Genomic DNA, 26,340 nt, shown 5'->3' with positions numbered 1-26,340 from the left:
CCGTGCAATGCCCTCTCCGTGGCCTGACCCGGCGCAGCCATCTGAACGGGTGCACGCTGACTTTGCCGGCCCCTTCCTCGGCACTTATTGGCTGCTGTTGATTGATGCCATCTCGAAGTTTCCGTTTGTTGTTCGATGTCTGTCGCCCACCACTGCGGCGACGACGCTGGCTTTGTCCAAAATCTTTGCGCTAGAAGGTCTTCCATCCACGATCGTCACGGACAAAGGCCCTCAGTTCTCTTCGCAGGCCTTCCGTGATTTTTGTACTGGACATGGGATTCATCATGTTACAGCACCGCCCTTCCATCCGCAATCGAATGGGGAGGTGAGCGCCTTGTCCGCACTTTCAAAACCTAGATGAAAACATTCCTTAGTGATTTTTTCACAGATGACGCTCTGTTGCATTTTCTGAGTTCTTATCGCTTCACGCCTCTGGGTGATCGCAGCCCTTCTGAACTCTTGTATGGCCGCCAACTGCGCACTCTACTGCACGTGCTTCACCCTGTCAGGCCTTGTACTGTGTCCCCTCGTGCGGGAAAATACTCGGTGGGCGCTGGCATGTGGGCACGAGGGTATGGATCTCGCCCTAAATGGATTCCACGGGTGGTCAAGGCTCTTCGTGGCCGCCGGCTTTGTGAAATACGTACGGACTGTGGTGTCACCACCAGACACCACACTTGCTAGGTGGTAGCTTTTAAATCGGCCGCGGTCCGGTAGTATAACGTCGGACCCGCGTGTCGCCACTGTCAGTGATCGCAGACCGAGCGCCACCACACGGCAGGTCTAGAGAGACGTACTAGCACTCGCCCCAGTTGTACAGCCGACTTTGCAAGGGAAGGTTCACTGACAAATACGCTCTCATTTGCCGAGACGATAGTTAGCATAGCCTTCAGCTACATTTGCTACGACCTAGCAAGGCGCCGTATTCAATTGATATTGAGATTCTATTAATGTATCATCAAGAGCGATGTTCTACAAATGTGGATTAAAGCCGGCCGAAGTGGCCGTGCGGTTAAAGGCGCTGCAGTCTGGAACCGCGAGACCGCTACGGTCGCAGGTTCGAATCCTGCCTCGGGCATGGATGTTTGTGATGTCCTTAGGTTAGTTAGGTTTAACTAGTTCTAAGTTCTAGGGGACTAATGACCTCAGCAGTTGAGTCCCATAGTGCTCAGAGCCATGTGGATTAAAGTTAAGTATTCCAGAAGCTACGTACTTTTCTTTATAGCATTCATTACGTATCCTGTTTCAGACCTCACGCCAGCCTGCGTGAGTTTAAGCGCGTGCCTTTCAGCTTCCTCTCATTGTCTCTAGGCTGTCTTGTCTAGACACAACACGGACGACGGCATGGTTGTTCGCCATTATGACCAGATGCGCCCACGAGTGGTGGCCATGCCGGTGCCACCGCCCGTTCCTTCGCCTCCACCAGCCCGTGAAGCCAGTCCTGTCGCTGCTGCCTATCTCCCATGCGTGTTGCTGCAGCCGACGTCGCTACCGCTTCCGAGTACGCCGCCGTACTCTCGTGTTTCTCCATGGGATCTTCTCGGGACCTCCCAAGAGGCCATGGATGTCACCGCACTGTCCGTGTCTCCCAGGAAGTGAGTGTTTTTTTTCAAGGGGGGAAAAGTGTTGTGACAGTGCCACGACATTTAAAAGTGCCACCACGTCAGTACGCGCAAACGGCGATAGAGGCACTCCGCAACTCGGCTGAGCGCAGGAGCGCCACCTAGCTACGACTGGTGGACACTGTTTGGGATGGAAATTTACACCGCGGTTTCGGGGGCCCTGTCGCATTGTTAAAATCTTGGGACCTGTTACCTTTGAGGTAAGAGATCTCTCTTCCGGACATATTTCCAGGGTGCACCTCAGCCAGCTTAAATGCCCGTCTTATACTCAGTAGTGTTCCCCCCCCGAGTTTGGCCTTTGGGGGAGGGAGATGGTGCCATTTCTCTGGCGCGTTGCGTATCCGGCACTGTCAATAGCGACTTGTGTTTCTGTTTCCGTCTGGTTCGGCCTGCGCAGGTGCTGAGGTGGCTGCTGCCCTCTGGAGCATTAATTGCGGGGGGCCGCGCGCGCTTGGTTCGGCAGTTGGATTCGCACCGAGTTGGTGGTATTTTGCCTTCCGCCCCGGCACAGAGGTGTGATCTCGTTGTTGGCAGGCCTGATTGATTTGGGTGTTGGGCAGTGTGGCGTGTTGATGATGTGGTGTAGTGGACAACTGATGGATCCCCGCACACGATCGCTCGAGGTTCTCAGCCTCTGAAAAGAGTGCCACGATATCGCTTGGGTTTCCGCACCCAGGAGTTGTAAGGACTGCAAGGCAGGCTTTGTGTGTGTTTGCTAAGGACTGCAGGGCAGACTTTGTGTGTGTTTGCTCTGTCCGGTCTAAGTGGCGGGGTTCATTTCACCTTACTTCAGCTGTTGATTATATTTTCTGCATGATTCCGTTTTAGCTGGAGTCTGGGTGTCGAGTTTTGTGCCGGTGTGTACCAGGTCGTCGCCCCTGTTTTCCCACCTGGGGGGCAGCCGTATCTGTTGGTGGGAATTATTTGGCAGTGTGTGTTTTGCGTGGACCTGGTGTGCTCACACGCCCTGATTCTGAGTTGAAATTACTGTGGTCAGGCTGGCTCGGTTGCTGAAGTGTGTGTTATTGGTTTTATGGCTTGCTGGGAACTGCGCGTGCGCCTGTTCCGTTTGTGATGTGACAACAGTCTGATATTTTTATGTGTGCTTGTTAAGTTGCTAGCAATTGCTTTTAGCCTTGTGCTTACTTATTTTTATTTAAATTTCTGGGATTGTCATTTGTCTGTTCTTTTACCTTTATTTATTTGTAGTGTCAATTAAGCCTAAGACGATGTCCAAGGTTCTAGTAATTGATTTTAGCCTCGTGTGTACTATTTAAATTCTTGGGCATTGGCATTTGCTTGTTCTTTTACTCTTATTTATTTGTTGTGCCTGTTAGCCCTAAGATGATGTCGGACCTTGGTATCTGTCAACCTTATTTTGGCTACTAGCATCAGGTGCAATATTTCCGGGCCTATTTGTGGCGATTTGTCATTAACTGAGAGCCTTTTATACTGTATTTTCAGTAGTAGGTTTGGCAAGTGCATTTGTGTATGGTATTTATTGTGTTTGCCCCCCCCACCCCCCCACCCCCCCTCTTCCTCCTTCGTGCAAATGATTTTGGCAAGATTGCTAGGTGGCCTGTACCTATGTAAGTTTGCCCGCTGGTGTAGTCATAACATGTTTTGACCGGCAAGCGGCCCATGTTGGCGAGACTTTGAATGTGTTTTGCGCTGTTGATGTTGGGTTTTGCCGTACATATATTTAGTCATGTATGTGTTGCTGTGTTAAGGATTTTAGGGGATTTTTAATTGAGATACCTGTTGGAAATTTTATCACTCTTTTAAAGAAGGTATAGGAAGGAGTAACTTCAACTGAAAATTTAATTTTAAATTATACATTTGTGCTTCACATTTAAATATTTAACTGTATTAGGTGAAAGTATGTAGTTTAATGCACAATGAGTATTTGTTAATGTATCAAATTGTAAACAGTTTTGAAGTTTCTCTGTTTACCTGGGGTGTATAACATTTTTATTAGCTCATGTTGTAAGAAGCTTGATTTGTTTGTGTCACTGTAATTTGTAAGCCACAGTGTAATTTATTACAATTAATTAATTGTTTTGAGGAAATAAACCTTGAATTGTATGTCCCCTTTTCATTAACCAAATCCCATCCAAATCGTCCGCTCAGTATCCTCACCCTCAATCCAGATCACAAAGCTGTCATCAATGAATCTGAACCAGATTCTGGGTATTTAGGAAGGATTCCTCTAGATGCCCGATGAATAGTTTGGCATAGGATGGTGCTATGAGGGTGCCTATTCCTGTACCTTGGATTTGTTTCTAGGTGATGCCTTCAAGGAAGAAGTAATTGTGGATGAGGTGACCAGGAAGGAGCTTGTAGGTTTGAAATCCATCAGGCGTTAGCAAAGGTAGCGTTCAATAGTGGCTTGGCCATGGGCATTAGGAATGTTTGTGTAAAGGGAGATGGCATCAATAGTGACAAGCAGGGCACAATGTGTTAAGGTAACAGGAACTGTAGATTGTCGTGGAGGAAATGGATGGTATCTTTTACATAGGAGCATAGGTTGCGAGTAATAGGCTGAAAGTGTTGGTGTTCGAGAGTAGAGATTCTCTCAGTGGGAGGACAGTAACTGACACAGTAACTGGGCCCTAATACTGTGTTCCAACTGCAAGAATCCCATTCAGGGACATGCATATTGGTACTCCAAAATGGAGGAGTAGCACACAATATGATTTAAATTAACAATTGGAAAAAAATACAGGTCATTATGATAAACTGTGTAATGTTGTTCCAAGTTATTTTTATTGGTGTGAAAGCTATGTTTAATGCACCTAACAATAGCATCCTACAATTACATTGCGTAGTAATTGCAAATGATTCTTTCAAGTGAAATCAGTGTTCAAGCTTGTCTCAGTGGCTAAAAAACACAAGATATAGGAAACGTCACCCACACGAAATTTTTATTGAGGGAATATGGCTTATGATGGGACCAACAGAAAATAACATGAATGGCAGAAAAACAGAAAATCTGTGGGGTTAGGATAAGGTTTTACTGTAATTATGCTGTTAGCCTGTTTATGATTGTGTCATTGACCAGGTAGTAAAAGTGCAATGTAGAAACTAATAGGAGAAAATGATAAGCCATTAACAGTGTCCTTAAAGTGACTTCTGAAATTTTCCCGGCGTATTTAGAAGTGTCCTTAAAATTTCTAAATCAATTATACGAGGAAAATATTTTGCCCTACTGACATAAGAATCTGCACCTCACTGCTACAGATAGATTGTGCCATCAGATGTCACACCCGTCGGCTCAGCAGACTACAAGATAACACTACAGAGGTCACCAAACCCATGGCAAAATATGACTGTCAGGCAGGCTTTTTGATGACCTGAATGTAAGCAATCCTGTGGGGAATGCTATTCAGAGAATTTTCTATGATCATTGAAGCACACTGTCATGCTACATATGTAGATGTTAATCACCTGACAACAAACATGAACTCCTATGGTATGCTATGACCCTAAGCCATGTCAATCAGAGACATGTAGAACATTGTTGTTCTTAACATCTTCCGTATTGTGTATTTGTGGTAGAATGAACATTTTATATCACACTTACCACACCACTTGTGAGTCATGAATACTGTTGTGATTGCTCACATAAACTACTGAAGTCTTGATAAGTTTTAAAATAGTAACTCTGTACTCTATGTCGCTGCTTGCTGTGAGTGGTGTGGAGATAGACTAATTACCATGAAGAGTAGACTACAAACATAAATGATATACTAGTCAGCCCATTAACTCTTGTCAAGGTTTGTTATTTGCACAAGGAACAGATTTTGGAATTGTGATTTGTGTCGCACATCCACAAGAAGTTTTGGCTTGAACTGTCAACACTCAATAATTTGTATGCTCATCTCTTGTGTGTCGAATGTTGTACTGTTACTTTCTGTGTGATGAACAGTGTTGTAATGATGAACAGTGATGTAATTTGTGCATTGCACTTTGTATTTTGTGTGACTCTCATGAACTTTTCAGATATAATTGGTAAAAGACTGGCCATGCCTTGCGACCATTGTAGAAACTGTTCTGGTTGCCAACATTCATTATTATCTGAAGTTTTTAAGCATGCATCAATGTTGCATTATATTGGTTGCAACAAATGCCTATCTTTTGTTTAATCATACACCCAAGTAACATTTTTTATCACTTGCCCTCAGACATGCCACAATTATTTTTAAAAATTATCGTCAGTATGTACTGATAATTTTCTCGATACTGTAATTTTCTCATACTGCCTTTGACTCTTTTTGTAATTACTTATTGTCACAACTGTTTGCTGAGGAGCGGTTATTGTAAGCATTTGCAAGGTTAATATCCATTAACAGAATTTTAATTTATTCTGTGTTGATTCTTGTGTATTTATAGACTTGTACTTCTATACGAACACATAACAATACCAGAGAAGGAAAGTTGCTACTCACCATATAGCGGAGACGCTGTCACGATAGGCACAATAAAAAGATTCACACAATCAAAGCTTTCAGCCATTAAGGCCTTTGTCAGCAGTAGACACACATACACACATGCACACACACACACACTCACATAAATGCGACTTGCACACAAATCTGCAGTCTCAGAGTGGTGTGACCAGACTGCGAACAGCAGCACCAGTGCATGATGGGACTGGCGACTAGGTGGGGGTAAGGAGGAGGCTGGGGCAGGGAGGGGGAGGGATAGTATGGTGGGAGTGGCGAACAGTCAAGTGTTGCAGTTTAGATGGAGGGCAGGAGAGAAGGTGCAGAGGGGGGAGGGGGTAAGTAACAGAAAGGAGAGAAATAAAAGAAATTAAAAGACTGGGTGTGGTGGTGAAATGATGGCTGTGTAGTGCTGGAATGGGACCAGGGAGGGGACTGGATGGGTGAGGACAGTGACTAATGAAGGTTGAGGCCAGGAGGGTTACAAGAACGTAGGATGTATTGCAGGGATAGTTCCCACCTGTGCAATTCAGAAAAGCTGGTGTTAGTGGGAAGGATCCATATGGCACAGGCTGTGAAGCAGTCATTAAGATGAGGGATATCATGTTTGTGTCATATGGATCCTTCCCACCAACACCAGCTTTTCTGAATTTTGCAGGTGGGAACTTTCCCTGCAATACATCCTACGTTCCTGTAACCCTCCTGGCCTCAACCTCCGTTAGTCACTGTCCTCACCCATCCAGTCCCCTCTCTGTTCCCATTATAGCACTACACAGCTATCATTTCACTGCCACACCCAGTCTTTTAATTTCTTTTATTTCTCTCCTTTCTGCTATTTACCCCCTCCCCCCTCCACACCTTCTCTCCTGCCTTCCGTTTCAACTGCAACACTTGACTGTTCGCCACTCCCACCATACTATCCATCCCCCTCCTCGCCGCAGCCTCCTCCTACCCCCACCTAGTCGCCACTTTCATCATGCACTGGTGCTGCTGTTCGCAGTCTGGTCTCAGCTCTCTGAGACTGCAGATTTGTGTGCAAGTTGCGTTTATCTGAGTGTGTGTGTGTGTGTGTGTGCGTGTGTGTATGTGTGTCTACTGCTGACAAAGGCCTTAATGGCCGAAAGCTTTGATTGTGTGAATCTTTTTACTGTACCTATTGTGACTCAGCAGCTTCGCTATATGGTGAGTAGCAACTTTCCTTCTCTGGTATTGTTACATTCCATCCTGGATTTTCCATTGTTTGATATATGAACACATAGTAATGCAAGTTTGTTAAGAATAATTTTTACGTACATTTTGTTTTGTTTTGGAAATGTGTTTTTCTAACTGTCATTTGATTGCCTTTCTATACAATGTATATTCCTGTATGATTTTTATTTTTCATAATTTTGTTCATATTTCCTGTAAAATTAGAACTTTTTGTGACATTATGTATTATGTAGTAGGCTATGGTTCAGACTGAATGATAGGATGAACCTATAAAATAAGAGGTATGAACTGAGGTCATTTATTGTAAACAACACTGAGTATTTGTAAAAATTAACAACAAACCATCTCCATGAATGTCTGATATTGTAATTACTGTTGTTCCTTTCTTATTATGAGTTGAAATAAAGTCTCCATTACACCAGTATATTTCATTGAGTGTGAGATGGTCTCCAATGAAGAGTGCTTGAGGAATATTAGGATGTACTGCTTGGCACTATGTTGAATTCTTGACTACAGCACTTCTCTAGTTAGCCAACAGAAACAAAAATAAGCCAAACCAGTTGAAAATGTCTTTCATGAGCTTCTGCTACCAATGAATCTTAGCACAGTTTTGTATGGATCCATTTCAATTCACAACAGAGGTGTGATGTAACATGGCCATTTTTCTTTGAAAGGGGCCTCTAACATATTTCAGAGGATATAGGCAATGCCTTTGGTCATGTAGTTGTTCTTTGCACTGCTCTGTGATTGCCAATCTGGGTTAGCATTACCAATGACTGTTTTTGCTTCATTGTTTGTTTTTTTGCTTTTGGTGAAAGTTTTATAGACCTGAAGGCTCATAAGTTGGATGCGCGAGATAAAGGGCCTCTTAAAAGGAATTTGACACTATAAAAACTGTTGCACTCTGGGCAAGAGGCTCATGCACATGTAGTAAATGTGGCCTTGTTGTTCCCCTAGCTCGCATTGCAGGAGGGTTATGGAACCCACATTCTTCTTTCAAAGGAAACATGGAATTCTTCACAAAAGCTTTTTTAGCCAGATAAGAGGTATCTAGGCAAGTGTGGCATCTCTCAAGGTGTGTGAGTGTTCAATACAATGCCTCAGAGTAATGTCTAGTTTCAACTTTCAGAATATCACATTTTGATTCAGTCATTCTGTATTTTTCAGTAGAGCGCAGATTTTTGCGCTGTGCCTACATGCGGAGTTTTTCATTTGTCAACTTCAGAATCATGTCATGGAGTGGGAATAGTCTCCTGGCTCTAGCTGCCTGTCTCTATGCAATTGGGTGAAGTATAGTGATATAGAAAATAGTAAGACATTGTTCCATATTTTTCATTTGTCAGAACTTAGAAACTCCGCACTCATTGGTGGTGAGTTCCAGTTCTGGAAGCAAGACTGCCGAGTATCAGACACCTGTTGGACAACACACTTTTTGTCAGGCTGTTGTAGAGTAAATAGTTCTTTTCAGGCTTTCATAAGTACACTTCAGTTTAGAATTTGGCAAAGTAAACACCTCAGGTTAGGACAGGAGAGCACGTTGATGAAATGAGCCTTGCTACCGCTGGGAAGAATGTCTGCTCTAAAGCAATAAGTACAAAAAGAGGGCTGAGATCACATCCTCCAGCTGCTGTCACTGCCAACCTGTTTATTTACACACTGACTTTTTGGTAAGATGGCACATCGTCACATCTGCCAAAGGAGTCTATAGATAATCTAACTCTCTCCCTTCAGGATCCAACTATGTATCCAGCTTCTTGTCTCACTGCACATTTTTGGCACTCTTATGGTATTTACTCTCATCTTTCCATGTACTTTCTACATCTAATTAACAACTCATGCAGTCACTGGCTGTGTCTGTGAATTGTTAACATAAATGTGTTTTATCCTCCCTACCAACCTGATTGTACTTTACGTTGTATTCGCTTGTCCATTTTAAGAGGTCTGTGGACTACTTTCATTTTCAAAGTTCAATAAATCTATTAATATTCACCTAAATAAGATGTTTTCTGTTGTTTGACAAGTATCCTCATTTTATTTTATTTGTATGATCATTTGGGATGGTTTCTCATAATGGTGGGCACCAGAATTTGGTTTTGTGTATCCTAGGGCTATGCTGTTACCACAATCAACACCCCACGACTAGTAGTGATGGCTGAGCTAAATGTTCCCTTTTTTTGTTGAATGCCTTTGTACAGTGTGTATTCCAGTTCTACAGTGCAGTTAGTTGCATTTGGAAGGAACTTCCTATAGAATCCTACCATTTCAAGACAGGACTTTCATGAAATACACTTACATATTGTGAATACATATTAGCATCAGCTACTTGTGGAAAATGAAAATTTGTGCCACACCAGGACTCGAATCCAGATTTCCTGCTTGTCACGAGCGGTCATCCTAACCACTGAGCACTCCCCTAGATGATGATGCTTTCTATTTGATAGTACAGGGAAAAGTTTAATGGTATCTAGTCTGTGTGGGCCAGAACTGATTCCAGTTGTATTCACAATGTTTCCCAAAAATTTTACCTTCTGACAACCAAATTGCAATTTTGTTAGTTTATTAATAATCCCCTATGAACTTGGTGTTTTGAAAAATTTGTCCAAAGTTTGAACGTTTTCACTCCATGATGTAGATACAACTACTGCGTCATTAATGTAAATTAAAACTTTATCTCTGAACTCGCTGCCAAAGGCTCTGTCTAATGCTCATATAAACACTCATACTGAGATGTTCAGTCCTGAAAGAAAGGATATGGCGGAGACATGGATTAGCCACAGCCTGGGGGATGTTTCCAGAATGAGATTTTCACTCTGCAGCGGAGTGTGCACTGATATGAAACTTCCTGGCAGATTAAAACTGTGTGCCCGACCGAGACTCGAACTCGGGACCTTTGCCTTTCGCGGGCAAGTGCTCTACCAACTGAGCTACCGAAGCATGACTCACGCCCGGTCCTCACAGCTTTACTTCTGCCAGTATCTTGTCTCCTACCTTCCAAACTTTACAGAAGCTCTCCTGCGAACCATGCAGAACTAACACTCCTGAAAGAAAGAATATGCGGAGACATGGCTTAGCCACAGCCTGGGGGTTGTTTCCAGAATGAGATTTTCATTCTGCAGGAGTGTTAGTTCTGCATGGTTCGCAGGAGAGCTTCTGTAAAGTTTGGAAGGTAGGAGACGAGATACTGGCAGAAGTAAAGCTGTGAGGACCGGGCGTGAGTCGTGCTTCGGTAGCTCAGTTGGTAGAGCACTTGCCCGCGAAAGGCAAAGGTCCCAAGTTCGAGTCTCGGTCGGGCACACAGTTTTAACCTGCCAGGAAGTTTCATATCAGCGCACACTCCGCTGCAGAGTGAAAATCTCATTCTGGCTTTTATAGAGCTATTTGCCAGTATCCTATGTGAGACCCATTGTGTTAATGTATTTTGCTCTTACAAATTTCATTAACATTTCATCTATTATAGGTGGTCTACCTCTTTCAGGTTCAGTTATTTTACTAATGGTCCTCATGTATGGGTTTCTTAAATAGGACTCATGGCTCGTCATAACTATCAGTGTGTTCAACGATATTCCGCTTAATCATTCTATCAATTTCTTTTTCTTCTTTTCGGTCCAAGATGCTGAAGTTCGAGGTCATGTGTGCATGAGATGTGCTTGCTTGTGTGTGTGTGTCTTGTACAGATAAAGGCTATGGTTAAAAGCTTTATGTAAGTGTCTTTTAATTGTGCCCGTCTGCAACCTGATGTGTCTTCCTTACGGTAAGTAGCAGTCTGTCTTTACCTACGTTGATGATATTCTTTTTGTACTAATATCTTCATAGACACTGGTACTGAGTGTGGTCTTATATAGAATGGATCATGAGGTTTAATCTTTGGATTGCAAACAAAGTCTTTAATTATTCCTGGTTTCACTGAGGAAATGGCTCAAGAGAGGAGCATGTAGAGGAACTATGGCTCAAGTTTAAAAGAATAGTTGACCATACACTGGACAGATACAGGGTGTTTCAAAAATGACCGGTATATTTGAAACGGCAATAAAACCTAAACGAGCAGCGATAGAAATACACCGTTTGTTGCAATATGCTTGGGACAACAGTACATTTTCAGGCGGACAAACTTTTGAAATTACAGTAGTTACAATTTTCAACAACAGATGGCGCTGCAAGTGATGTGAAAGATATAGAAGACAACGCAGTCTGTGGGTGCGCCATTCTGTACGTCGTCTTTCTGCTGTAAGCGTGTGCTGTTCACAACGTGCACGTGTGCTGTAGACAACATGGTTTATTCCTTAGAACAGAGGATTTTTCTGGTGTTGGAATTCCACTGCCTAGAACACAGTGTTGTTGCAACAAGACGAAGTTTTCAACGGAGGTTTAATGTAACCAAAGGACCGAAAAGCGATACAATAAAGGATCTGTTTGAAAAATCCAACGGACTGGGAACGTGACGGATGAACGTGCTGGAAAGGTAGGGCGACCGCGTACGGAAACCACAGAGGGCAACGCGCAGCTAGTGCAGCAGGTGATACAACAGCGGCCTCGGGTTTCCGTTCGCCGTGTTGCAGCTGCGGTCCAAATGACGCCAACGTCCACGTATCGTCTCATGCGCCAGAGTTTACACCTCTATCCATACAAAATTCAAACGCGGCAACCCCTCAGCGCCGCTACCATTGCTGCACGAGAGACATTCGCTAACGATATAGTGCACAGGATTGATGACGGCAATATGCATGTGGGCAGCATTTGGTTTACTGACGAAGCTTATTTTTACCTGGACGGCTTCGTCAATAAACAGAACTGGCGCATATGGGGAACCGAAAAGCCCCATGTTGCAGTCCCATCGTCCCTGCATCCTCAAAAAGTACTGGTCTGGGCCGCTATTTCTTCCAAAGGAATCATTGGCCCATTTTTCAGATCCGAAACGATTACTGCATCACGCTATCTGGACATTCTTCGTGAATTTGTGGCGGTACAAACTGCCTTAGACGACACTGCGAACACCTCGTGGTTTATGCAAGATGGTGCCCGGCCACATCGCACGGCCGACGTCTTTAATTTCCTGAATGAATATTTCGATGATCGTGTGATTGCTTTGGGCTATCCGAAACATACAGGAGGCGGCGTGGATTGGCCTCCCTATTCGCCAGACATGAACCCCTGTGACTTCTTTCTGTGGGGACACTTGAAAGACCAGGTGTACCGCCAGAATCCAGAAACAATTGAACAGCTGAAGCAGTACATCTCATCTGCATGTGAAGCCATTCCGCCAGACACGTTGTCAAAGGTTTCGGGTAATTTCATTCAGAGACTACGCCATATTATTGCTACGCATGGTGGATATGTGGAAAATATCGTACTATAGAGTTTCCCAGACCGCAGCGCCATCTGTTGTTGAAAATTGTAACTACTGTAATTTCGAAAGTTTGTCTGCCTGAAAATGTGCTGTTGTCCCAAGCATATTGCAACAAACGTTGTATTTCTATCGCTGCTCGTTTAGTTTTTATTGCTGTTTCAAATATACCGGTCATTTTTGAAACACCCTGTATGTACTCAGTAGGATGATTCATAATGGGAGAGATCCTCCATGGTGTACAGTCACTGTAAAGAAACTTCCAAGGAAACAGAAACTCCTGTATCATAGGTATGAAACAAAGCACAGGTCTATAGATAGAGAGATGCTAAATGAAAAGTTGTTTGGCTGTCAAGAGGGCAATGTGTGACACCTTCAATCACTACCATAGCAGAATATTGTCAAATGCACTTCCACAAAACCCAAAGAAATTTCAGTACTATGTAAAGGCTCTTAGTGCCACCAAAGACAGTGTTCAGTCACTCATGGATAAGACTCGAATTGCAGTTGAGAGTAGCAAAGCCAAAGCAGGAATGCTTAACTCTGTTTTCTTTTACAAAGGAAAACCGGGAAGTATTGCCTCAACTAAATTCTCGTACCACTGAAAACATAAGTGAAATAGATATTAGTGTCAGTGGCATTGAGCAACAGCTAGAATTGTTAAAACCTGAATGAGGCCCTATGGAATCCCTAGCAGATTCTATAATCAGTTCTCAGCTGAATTGGTCCCTCTGTTAACTACAATCTATTGTATGTCCCTCAAACAAAAAACTGTGCAAAGCAGTTGGAAGGAAGAGCAGGTCACACCTCTCTACAAAACGGGTAGCAGAAGTGATCCACAAAACTACCATCCAATACCCTTGACATTAATTTGTTGTAGAATCTTAGAAAATATTCTGAGCTCAAAGACAGTGTAGTGTCTTGAACAGTATGCCCTCCTCCATGTCTACTACAATGGGTTTCGAAAACATAGATCATGTAATACCCAACACGCACTTTTCTCACATGACATTCTGAAAGCCACAGATTGAGAGTCAGGCAGATGCAGTATATACTGATTTCTGAAAAGTATTTGATTCAGTACCACATCTATTACTCTTATCAAAAATATGATGATATGGGGTATCAAATGAAATATGTGGCTGGTTTGAGGATTTCTTGGTAGGGAGCACACAGTGAGTTATCTTGGATGAACAGATACAGAAGTTACTTGACATGTACTACAGGGAAGCGTATTGGTTGCCTCCCTGTTCATGTCGTACATTTATGATCTTACAGACAATACAGGGTGTTTCGAAAGGACTTCACAACTTTGAAAATTCATGTAATTTAATTCATAGTACCTACAGAGGTGATTGTAGTGTTAATTTGTAGGGAAATACATCACGTTTTGAGTGCTAGCGGCTGCTGTGTTAAAGGTGGCTGCCTTCACTGGACCCAAACATGCTAGCTGTGTGTTTTGGTTTGAACAATTGAAGTCGGCGTCAACAGTTCAGTGTAATTTCCATACCAAGTACGCTAAAGATTCTCCTAGTACATATAAAATTTATGAGTGACATAAATTTTTTGTAGAAACAGGGTGCTCAGTAAAACATGGGAAATCATCAGGCCATCCAAGTACATCTGACAATGTCGTTGAGTGAGTGAGACAACGTTTCGTCAACAGCCCTACGAAACTGCCCTGGTGTGCATCTCGTGAACTTCATGCAAGATGGTGCACCACCCCACTACCTGTCTAATGTCTGGGATTTTCTCAGTGACTGCTTTCCAGGTCCATGGATTGGCTGTGGTGCGCCACTAGCATAGCCCCCACATTCCCCAGATCTGACACCACTTGACTTTTTAAAATGGGGATTCATCAAGGATATTGTGTTTGTACCCCCTGTGCCAATTTCTCTACCTTAACTTAGATCAAGAATTTATTCCACCGCTGAGCAGATTACACCTACAATGCAACAGCAAGTTTGGGAAGAAACTGACTTCTGATGGGGTGTGTGCAGGATAACCAATGGAAGCCACAAGCAACATATTTAGTATAAGGTAAAAAAACTTGATGTGTTTCCCTACAAAATAACACTAAGCCTAGCTCTATATTTTTTTTAAACTTCAGACTTTTTGCAGATGATGCAGTTATCTACAACGAAATACAGTCTGAACAAAGCTATACAAATATTCAATCAGATCTTGATAAGATTTCAAAGTGGTGCACTCATTGCCAGCTTGCTTTAAATGTTCGAAAAGTTAAATTATGCACTTTGCAGAATGAAAACAACACAGGGTCCTATGAATATAAAATCAATGAGTCATTGTTGGAATTGGCCAACTCATACAAATACCTGGGTGTAGCACTCTGTAGGGACATCAAATGGAATGATCACATATGTTCAGTCATTGATAAGGCAGGTGGTAGACTGTGGTTTATTGGTAGAATATTGAGGAAGAGCAACAGTCTACAAAGCAGATTGCTTACAAATCATTTGTGTGACTGGTTCCAGAATATTGCTCAAGTGTGTTGTGGGACCCATACCAAATAGAATTTGAGGGGATATTGAATGTATATGGAGGAGGACAGTGTGAATGGTCACAGGTTTGTTTGATCCATGGGAGAGCATCACTGAGAGGTTGAATGAACTGAACTGGCAGACTCCTGAAGATAGACAGAAACTATAAAATTTCAAGATCTGGCCTTAAATGATGAATCAGGGGAAACACCCTACATATCACTCCCATAGGGATCATCACAGAGCCATTTAAACAACCTTTTTCTCACACTCCAAATGTGAATAGAGTGGGAAGTGCCAATAATCAGATCAATGGGACATGCCCTCTGCCATGCACTGCACAGTGGTTCACAGAGTATAGATACAGATGTAGAATCTATGTACTTTATCTAATAACGTAACCACATCTCTTACTTTTGTGTTAAGATCTTTTTAATTCCTAATGTTAGTAATTATATCATTTGCTTCTATTGTAAAGTCTAATTATGGAATCCTTTGATTTTACTCACTAACCTAGGTTCTACTATAAGCGTTGCACCTAACTTTTGTGTAGTTACTGATGTTCCACTTTCATCCTTGTACACTAACACAAGACTTTTGTAGAAACTGAGAATGTAATTAAGGCAGTTGCAAAGAGTGAACATCACATTGTGCATGTGCTCTTTTTATGTATGTGCAGATGAGGTGCTGCAACACACCAAGGAAGGCCTGATGACAAATGCATGTCTCCTCCTGCTGTGGAGGCCTGCTTGAGACAGTGTGACAGACCTCCCCACGCTGTACATCTTTCTGTGGCTTTGAATAATTATTTGTTACCATCTGACGACATTAGTATTATAACAGATCTATCAGCTTAAATCACAGCAAAAACATTTGTGAGTACAAGGATTGCACACTTTGGTGTCCTCTTCATTTTACGACTGATCAAGGACACCAGTTTCAGTTCGTGGCTCGACTGTGCCATTTCCCAAAATATCACACAGCCAGCTTCCATCCTGCTAATACTGGTATGGTAGACCATTGGCACAGAACATTGAAAGTATCCCTAATATGTCACCAAGAAAAATGGACATACACACTTCCCTTAGGCTTTTGAGTGGCACATCAAACCCAAAATTAGAGCATCAATGGCAAAAATGGTTTGTGAGATTCTATTTAGTACCAGCATCACTGTCCGCCCCCGATAGCTGAATGGTCAGCGTGACAGACTGTCAATCCTAAGGGCCCGGGTTCGATTCCCGGCTGGGTCGGAAATTTTCTCCGCTCAGGGTCTGGGTGTTGTGTTGTCCTAATCATCATCATTTCATCCCCATCTACGCGCAGGTAGCCGAAGTGGCGTCAAATCGAAAGACCTGCACCAGGCGAACGGTCTACCCAACGTGAGGCCCTAGCCACACAACATTTCCATTTACCAGCATCACTGCCAGATACAGAGGAGTTTCCACAATTGGTACAACAGTTAAGGCAACACTGCAACAATGTACACTGCCTGCCGCCTTCTCACCATGGTGACCATCAGACGTTTGTACATAAAGATTTTAAGAGCTGCTTACATGTGATGCAGGGAATGAAGTCAATCAGATTGTCTCGACAGCCATGGTACACTAGCCCTTTTGCAGTGTTCAGCAAATGTATCCATGTCATATACATATTGTGCAATGGCACACTGTAGAAAGTATCAACTGAACGTGTCAAACTGGCGTCGATTTTACCCGCAACCAGCTCACACGCCTCAAGACATAACATTGATTTAAGTCTTGCCGTCATTAATGAAATCTTAGTTCCAACACTACGTATTTATTTGTGATTTGGACCTTGCTCTTTGTATTCTTCACTGAGCAGATACAAAGTGCAAGAGTTCACTGCTCTTAAACACTTCTGCGCTCAGTAAAGTTGACAGACTCTCGCAAATGCTCTTTAGTTATCCGTTAGTTAGCAACTCTACTAAAGGAGTACTTCAACAACTTGAAGATAAACACATTATTTAATCTTCTCTGACATACAGTGACTAACTTGTGCCGATTGTAAAATTTAAATGATCAAACAAATGCTGTTATGAAAAGCATCGACGTAGGCGACATTATTGTCTGTAGGACATTTGAGTTGTCGATACTCTTTGAAGCAATATACGGTGCAGAGGTGTGTCTGCTACACTTCAAGACGCACGCAAAAGACAAGCCGCAGAATGTACATCAAGAATGTGACACTGCAGATCTTACCTTTGCCAGTAGCTATTTCTAGCAGGGAGTGAGCAGATGTTTCAGACCAGTTCAAAAATTCTTAACTGCTTATTTAAATGCATGAAAGCTCTCGACAGCATGTGACAATGTTAAGACCTATAGTGGGTACCTTTTCATTGATATATTGATTTTCTGTGGGTCATGCATGGAATTGAGTGTTCGCAAAGTATGTTGGGCAAGCCAACCAGTGTCACAAGTTTGTTGAAAAGCCCGTATTTCTCATGATGGGCCTTCTGTACTTGTGATGACATGAGGCTCAGCTTGACTACACTTGGCACTGCGTGAAGCCTAAGAGGAATACCTCAGGCAGACAGACTGAACAGCAACAGAGAGTAATCTAAATTAACACTGATTTCAAATACAGGAATAACTTTAATCATTGAGAAAATGATATCCAATTTCCCATTAATGTGAAATTCTTCAAGCTTGTTCGTATATTACAAAATGGGTGTTTCCAAGCAGTCCACTAACTTTAACCAAAATTATTACTTATAAAAGCACGGAAAACCTCATATGCTCTGAAATGGCCATCACACAAAATTTCAAGTTCAACAGACTTCTTGGACTGAATGAAGTGCCGATAATGTCTGACTCATTAATTGTACTATCGGCTCTCGGCACCCTATCACTTCAGAGGAACAATAATTACTTTATTCTTAGTGTTCACTGAAAAAGAGAACCTTTAGTGATCTGGAACGAGTCGAGGTACACATTAACATAAGACAAGCACATTAGAAAAACTTTTTCTGTGTACTGAAAGAACAATAAACCATCACCACACTGCTTAATGCTATTCACACATATCCCAGCTAAATCCCAACAGTTAATAAAAATGTATGTATGAATATGTGTATGTTCCACACCACCTCCTAAACCAAAGGGCCGATTTTAGCCAAACTTGGTACACATATCCCTTATTCTCAGGCAACAATCACTGTGGGGGCAACAACCACCCAACTACCATAGTTCAAGAGATATGACGTCATAAACAATTAAATGTGTGAAAAACTGCTGCATTGTGCTTGATGTTTAAATTTATTACTCCTTTGCTCCTAATTCTATTCGAAACATATTTCACACACATTATTCACATATACTGCTGAATGTATCTAAACAAATATATCATTGTACAACACATAGTTAAAGAGAAATCAGCACATAAACACCGAGATGCACAAAAAATGTCGCATCATGCATCAACTTTAATATATTTACTCTTTACTGCAAAGTCACTCCTACAGTTGAGTCAAGTTAATGAAATCCGACACCTTTCAACTGTGAATCACAAACCGCTGTAGGTGAAAGCAATTGCTGTCTATAGAGCTATGAAATGGTAGCTGTCTATAGAGCTATGAAGTGGCGTTACCACAGATACTTTTACAAAGTTGTGCGGTAGCTACTGAACGTGTAACTAGAAATATTGTTTATAATCAAATTAGAGTTCAATAAACACTACTGAGAACATGTATTCTACATATTATGTTTCTCAATTTAGATACTGTACTTAAAGACATCTGCACATTACCCTAAGCATATTTTCTTGCAGAAGTACGTCATAATTTCAAAGGTGTTTTTTGAATACATGGAAATGTATTATTATTATTCTTTCCTTTTACGGCCTCATTGGACCACTTTAGTCAATCATTTCCTGGTCCTCTTCTTCGTTCTTTCTTAACTGCCCGTATTTTTTATATTACACTACAAACACAGTTCACTTTTTTAGTTTCTAATAGAAAATTGGTAAAATGAATATCTGGGCAATGAAGAGTTTTGTCAGCTAGCAATAAAATGAAATTGCATGAAGACAATTGCAAGCAAGAGCAAACAATTTTTGGCATCCTGTCAGAATTGCTTGCATAATTGTTAGATTTATCCCCTCTGTACCTTGCACAATAATTTTATGAGCAAATGGAGCATGGTTACACAAAGACATGAACATTAGTATTCCATCACTTCTGATATTTCAACATTTAACTGTACAGCTACCGTCAATGCTAGCTGGTGACCAAACTGAAATCACTTGACACAGTAGATCATTGTGTCAGTGGTATTAATTAAGCTATCAGGCATCATCCAACTGGAAACTAATTACATGCAGAGTCCCACAAGTTACCATTTTAGGGCTCTTACTTTTTCTTGTGTATATAAATGACTTTTCATCTGTAACATTACCAGATGCCAAGTTTGTTTTGTTTACAGATGATACAAATATTCCAATAAATAGCAAATCAACTAGTCTTAAAAATATCGGTTAACAAAATTTTAAAATACATTAATAAATAGTTCCTAGCCAATTCCTTGTCACTAAACTTTTATAACTAGTAAGGTGTTTCACAGCAGGAAATGCGTACAATGTGACAAGCAGACAGAAGTTTATAGTGTTAAATTCTTGGCATTTCAGTTTGATGATAAATTCAATTGGCAGGAGCAAGCCAGAGTACTACTGAGACAACTAATCAAATAGCTATTAACAATGTGAATGTTGTCAGACGTAGGTGATATAAGAAAGCTAGCACATGGTGCTTACTTCATTCCATAACATCATATGGGATAACTGTCCCAGACAAGCAAAGATTTCCAAGTCCGAAAAAGGGTAATAGGAATTATTTGTGGTGTGAACTCAAGAACCTCCTACAGAGGGCTGTTTAGTGAATTATGGATACCAATTACTGCTTCTTAATATATTTATTCCTTAATGAAATTTTTCATTACAACATTGACATCTGCACACTTAGTGACGGACTGTTCACTGCCAGGCCAGGCACACAGCTCTGCTGTGGCCAGCATTGGCCAGACTGCAGTCAATGTGTAAGCAAAATAAATTTAACTAAAATTTTACCAATAGACGGAGCTGTAAGTGTCTTAATGTAAATGAGATATGCTACAGATGACTGATGAATTGAAATATGACAGCTATGGTTTGAGTTGAACATTATGCCATCCGTACTGTTCGATGTGAATGACTGCACGTTTGGCAGTCAACAATGACCCTGCTAGTTAGCTAAACCCACTAACTGCAGCAATGTCGTATCACACTGGATGGGAAAAATCTGTCTTTAATTCTCCAGAGACCAAAAACCACAAAGGACAATGGTTTTTAATTGGGGCCAAAAACTGCATAAAATGCAATCAATTTCTAATTGTCTCACGGTTGGCGCAAGCCATGTTCAATATGCCGTTCCCTGTTTTCTGCCACAAATTGAAATTTAGAATCAGCAAGTTCCACATCCACAGCTTATTGTTATCTCTCTGAGGTTACGTTCAAAATGCGTTGTGCAATGTGTGCTTCAATTCAGATATGTTTGTTAACTTGAGCACTGAACACACCATCTTTTTGATAACCACACATCCAGAAGACACAAAGATTAAGATCAGGTGATCTGGACGGGTAGGCCATTGGAAAAAAAATGGCTGATAATTATAGCATTCCAAAATGCCTCTGCACTGGCTGTGCAATAGGTGGAGGAGTGCCATGTTGCATAAAAAGGATTATACTCACACACCCACACTGTTGAAGGATCAAAATGACATGGTACGCAAAACATTCTCATAGCATTTACCAGTGACGGTACAAGGAACATCTCCTCAAAAAAGTACAGCCCTACAATGAAAGATGCCATCATTCCGCACCACACAATCACCTTTGTACAATGCAGCAGCACCAGTGGCTGTGCGTTACCCATATAGTCTGCAATCCTATGTACTGACATGTCCTTGAAGTTGAAATGGGCTTTGTCTGTCCACAGAATGCTGCATGGTCATTCACAATCCACTTCCATGCAAGCAAGAAATTTCAGAGAGAACATTTGTCCTGCTGGCAGGTCATCAGGAAGCAACTCCTGAACATGGGTGACTTTGTATGGATAGCAGAGCAGGATGTTTAATATGATTTTATGCATCGTGCTTGCAGGCGTGTCCAACATTCGGAAATTCCCTGTGCACTGCATGTTTGCACACCACCACTCAACCTCTCCTGCAATTCTATGGCCACATCATTGATAGATGTCGGACCAACTGATTTCCTACCTATTATGATGCAGGAACCAAATTTCTGTGATAAGGAGGTACTTTCTGCCAAGTGCCTCCTTGAAGTGTGGATGAGCAGGTAAAAGGCAGGTCATACTCTTGCTGTTGGAGTGGGAAACAGCTCCTAAAGGTGGATGAACAAAAGACTAACAGCAAAGAATATTGAGGGCAAGGCGAAACCACCAAATTAAAGATCCAAATGGTATCACTAGTCCCACTCGACTGTGTTCTCAAATATGGTTGTTCTTAAGAAATTCCAGAATAGGCCCACAATTGCAACTTTGAATGGACTTTTGCCCAGGATAACTGTGCACCGAATTAAACTAAAATAAAAGTGGAAAAGGGTAACATCTCTATTGAGGACTGCTGCATGGAATGTGAAAACAATGAAAAAGAAAGGATAATTAGACAAAGGAAGAGAGAAATGGAGAGAGATAATACCAGTCAAGGATAATTTTGATCTGGAGAATAATTTACAAAGGAACAGAAAGGAAGGAAAGCATAGTTGGAATTCTATACAAGAAACATATAGGCAATAACGAAACGTTGCTTATTCCAGTTAGCGACAGGGACAGGTTAGGGAAATTAAACAGTAACCCTGCAGATACAGTGATTATTCAAATTTACATGCCAACATCAAATGCAAACAAATAGGAAGTGGACAAATGATATGAGCAGATTAAGGAAGTCTGTGAAGAAAATGGGAAAGGACACACACATATATATATATATAAAAGTGGAATATATATATAAAAGAAAACAGTCATTATTGGCAACTGGAATAATACATTGGGAAAGGAAAGAAGAAACAACATGGCAGGGGACAATGAACTGGGAAAGACTAATGAAAGGCGAAAAAAAACTGATAACCTGTGAATGATTTAATCTCTAGATTGCAAATACTTAGTTTAAGCATCACAAACAGATTACCTATGTGGACAGCTTCAGATGGTATTGCTAGCTGTCAAATACATTTTGTTACAATCAACGAGAAATTCAAAAACGGTATTAAGATGGAGAAAATGTTCCAAGAGCAGATGCCGATACGGTCCATAATTTACTCATAGCACATATAAGGACAAGATTAAAGCAAAAGACAACAGATAAATAGTGAGATGCTGGGAAATTAAAGTATTACAACTTTCAAGAAGCGTACAGTCACTACATCAAAAATATTTTGGACAACATACGGCAAAGGGCAGAAATCACTGAAAAGTTGAATACCATTATAAATACAATATTTAAAGGATTTGAGATAGAAATTGTAGAAGTGAAAAGAAAAAGGAATAAGAAAGAGTGGATCACATGAAGTATATTGGATAAAATGCATGAGTGCAGGAAGTGGAAAAATGACAATTCAGAAGAAGGCAGAAGACAGTACTGAAAACTTAACAATGAACTATGAAGATTAGCCGATCAACTTGAGAGGAGTTAGAATAATTGGAAAAGAAAGAAAAATTGGAAGAAATGTGTAGAACAAAGAAATCTTTAACAAAAAAAGGAAGCAAGAAACATAAGCAAACAAGGAATGTTAAATAAACATGGGAAGAAGACTGTATTTGTAAAAGAGGAGAAGGAAGTTTGGATGAATCACATGTAACAATTATATGGTGCACAGGTGAATAACACCAGACTGGTTTTGGAAGATATTGAAATGGGAATTGGAGAAATTAATTCTGGCACTCTTGGGAAAGAAGGCATTTGGCTGTAACACAATATCATTTGAGGCACTGAAACCTGAGGTCCAAATTTAACAGTCAGATTGACAGGAGTAGTGAACAGAATTTTACCCCAAGATCTGTTTAGGACCATTCTAGTACCTCAACCTAAAAAGTGAAATGCAAAAGAATGTAAAGACTATAGTATAACAATAGTTTTATCATCCATGTTACAAAGGTTCTGATGAGAGTAGTACTAAGGAGAACTGCAAAAGATAACTGAAAAAGAGCAGTTCAGATACAGAAAGTGTAAAAGAAGAAAAGATGCAACATGTTCTCTGAGGAAAAGTGGAGAATGGAATGATACAAATCAACAAGGAGCTGTATCATCAGCTGGAAGCAGGCATCTAAGAGTCAAATGGAGTACTCTGCTGAGAATTTTAAAAGATGTTGGTATAGACTTGAAGGTGGGTTAATTAAGGTGATTTACACAAAACAGGAACTGACAGAGAATGACAAAGACACAGGAGAAACGAGGATTGAAAGGGGTATCGGACTCGACGCTGTCACCGAGGCTGTTCTGTATACAAGGAGAAGAACAGATACGTAAAGCCATATATGATGGAAGAGGATAAAGAATACAAAATACACTTATGAAAAGCTGTGGTGGTGGAATCAGAAGGCGAGCTACAGCAGATGAAGAGTATTGCAAGGAGTGAGGAGTATGGAACCAAGAGAAATACTGGAAACACAAAAGTGATGATGATAAGCAAGGACGTGCTAGTTAACATACTCTTAAGATAGAAAAAAAAGGTAGAACAATCCTTTTTGAATCCACAAAATTTAATGACATGGAATTAAAGCTGTACAGAAGAAATAAGGAGGAGGATATCCATGAAAATATAGCATTTGAAAATATAAAGCAGTTACTGACAGAGGAATTCCAACGGAGTTGATGAAAGCAATTTGCTAAATGTTGTGTGTTATTTAGCCGTGAATCATGGCCTGTTGAAAAGATAGAATAAAAATTATTATAAAATTTTGAAATGTGGCTATGGAGAAGAATGCTTAAGATGAAGTGGGCTGAAACTGAAGAATAGAGGGAGAAAATAGGAGAAGACATAAGATTATTGGAAGCTATCACAAAGAGGAGGAAATCTTAGCTGGGATATAACCTGCATAGGAATTATTTGTAACAAGGAATTATAGAGGGAAACATGGAAGGAATGAGAGGAACAGGTAATAAGAGAACTGGCATGATTGACAAGATTTGAGATGGACAAACAAACAAACAGATTAAGGAAGATGCTCAGCAGAGGACACAGTGGAGAGCAATTGAAACCTTTCGTAAGGCATACACTAAAGAAGAAAAATTAACTATTCCAAACATGTTAAGTGTATGAAAACTGTTACTGATGATGAATAAGGAACAACATACCATTTATTCCTTTACAACAAATACAAAAATATACTCACAAGATGCTTATGTTCAAGGCCATGAGACAACCTAAATTCATATTAAAACTGGAGATTCTGTACTTGGTAGTTCTTTACATTTTGTAACTTAAAATTGTTTTCTGCAAATTTTATTTTTCCAAATAACAAACTAATTAACATTTTCACATCCATTGTTACAAGCACTACAAAGTGCACAGGCCAGTAAGTTATATTCAAATCATGTACATGGAAATAGCTCTGTTTGAAATTAATCTTCAACTGTCCTATGTTCCACAATTGTTGTTAACTCACTTTAACTATTATTTCAAGAAATGTTGTTGTTGTATATATCTTTATTTTCCCACATTTTGAAAGACAAGGATCAGGAACAACAATGTCATGTACAATTTTTGATGGGATACAATAACTTCCACTTTATTGGCATCTGAACAGCAGTTATTCTAAACTGGTAGTAATGTCTGTCACACAATTACCACACAGTTCTTTATTACAATGAAAACCACTTTCTGTTTGATAAAACACACACTATGTCCAGAGGCAGTCAAGTTTACAAATTGACAGAGGGACTTGAATATGAAAACATTTCACAACTCACATTAATCAACAACTTTGGCAGAATTATTAAAAATACAGGCAAGTACAAAATGGAATAATCAAATATGAACTGCTTTACACTTCAAACTACTAACCGTTTTCTGTCCCAAGAAGACAAATATCAATGACTCACTACACAGGTTCTTAAATGCAGCCAAATACGCTTGTGTATATGATGCAACGAAAGGCTTGTATATATTGTCCCCTTTCTCTGTCATGGTTAACAACACTTTACCATCACATATAATAATATTATTTCCAATTCACACCCACAACACACTGATTTCTCTATATAATGGAAGAGAATCTTTCCATGTGTGTATGCTCTTGTTTATAACCACTCACTTTCTTGACACACTGTTCCGAGGAACACATGTTACCGTGGTGGAAGAGGTGCACGGTATTTCTTTGTTGACTTCACCTGTGAAAATTAAACATTTCACATTTTAAAAATGAAGCAAAATCCTGAAGAGTCTCTTACATCATTGTAATTACATAAACTAAATGATCCTGGAATATGTACAACAACGGTAGTTTATATTTACGCAGGATGTTCTTTAACTATCTTTAAATGTGTTAATACCAGCACATTTATGAAGAATTATGCAGCATCGTTAGCAAAGATGAAAATTCAATTTAAAGTTAAATTTATGTTCCAACAAGTATCATGCCAACTAAAGTGATAACATTTTAATGTCATCTTCGAGCACGTAACAGGCCTCATAACACTGTTACAAGCAGAGAGAGGAGAGGGAGGAGGAAAAAAGAACAACTTTTAATGAGGAGATAACAGGGAAGGTAAGTGTAAAGGAATATATGATACAGAGGAGGAGTGGATGTACGAGGTGTGGCTAGAAAAAAACCGGACTAGTACTGGTGAAACAATAAAACAAATGCAATAAGGCTGAAAGTCGCGTGGCCTGTCACGTGACTCTCGCTCCGCCTACTGCTCGAGTTTCATCTGCCTCCTGCACTCAGTCTGCCCGTGGCGTCTGTTTTAAGTAGTTGACGTTTTGTCTGTGCGTCGGAAAATGTTGAGTGTACAGAAAGAACAGCGTGTTAACATCAAATTTTGTTTCAAACTAGGAAAATCTGCAAGTGAAACGTTTGTAATGTTATAACAAGTGCACGGCGATGATTGTTTATCGCGAACACAAGTGTTTGAGTGGTTTAAACGATTTAAATATGGCCGCGAAGACACCAGTGATGACACTCGCACTGGCAGACCATTGTCAGCAAAAACTGA

At 40.8% G+C, this 26,340-nt stretch overlaps 1 protein-coding gene across 3 annotated transcripts in view; it reads right to left on the bottom strand.

Annotated features, from left to right (window-relative positions):
- Positions 1-24,709: 24,709 nt before the first annotated feature.
- The window catches only part of LOC126203673 (TRAF-type zinc finger domain-containing protein 1-like), a 63,607-nt gene continuing 61,976 nt past the window's right edge, over positions 24,710-26,340 (bottom strand). For 2 of the 3 annotated variants that reach the window (XM_049938038.1, XM_049938039.1), the window contains one exon: positions 24,711-25,515. In XM_049938038.1, coding sequence (XP_049793995.1) covers positions 25,512-25,515 — 4 coding nt within the window. In that variant the 3' untranslated portion in view covers positions 24,711-25,511. Of the gene's footprint in view, positions 25,516-26,340 lie in introns of all 3 variants that reach the window. The other variant, XM_049938037.1, reaches the window with a different exon arrangement.

The sequence above is a fragment of the Schistocerca nitens genome, chromosome 9 (assembly GCF_023898315.1).
Source record: "Schistocerca nitens isolate TAMUIC-IGC-003100 chromosome 9, iqSchNite1.1, whole genome shotgun sequence".
Taxonomy (NCBI): Eukaryota; Metazoa; Arthropoda; class Insecta; order Orthoptera; family Acrididae; genus Schistocerca; species Schistocerca nitens.
The sequence above is the reverse complement of the archived record's forward strand: the minus strand, read 5'-3'. Positions and strand labels throughout refer to the sequence as shown.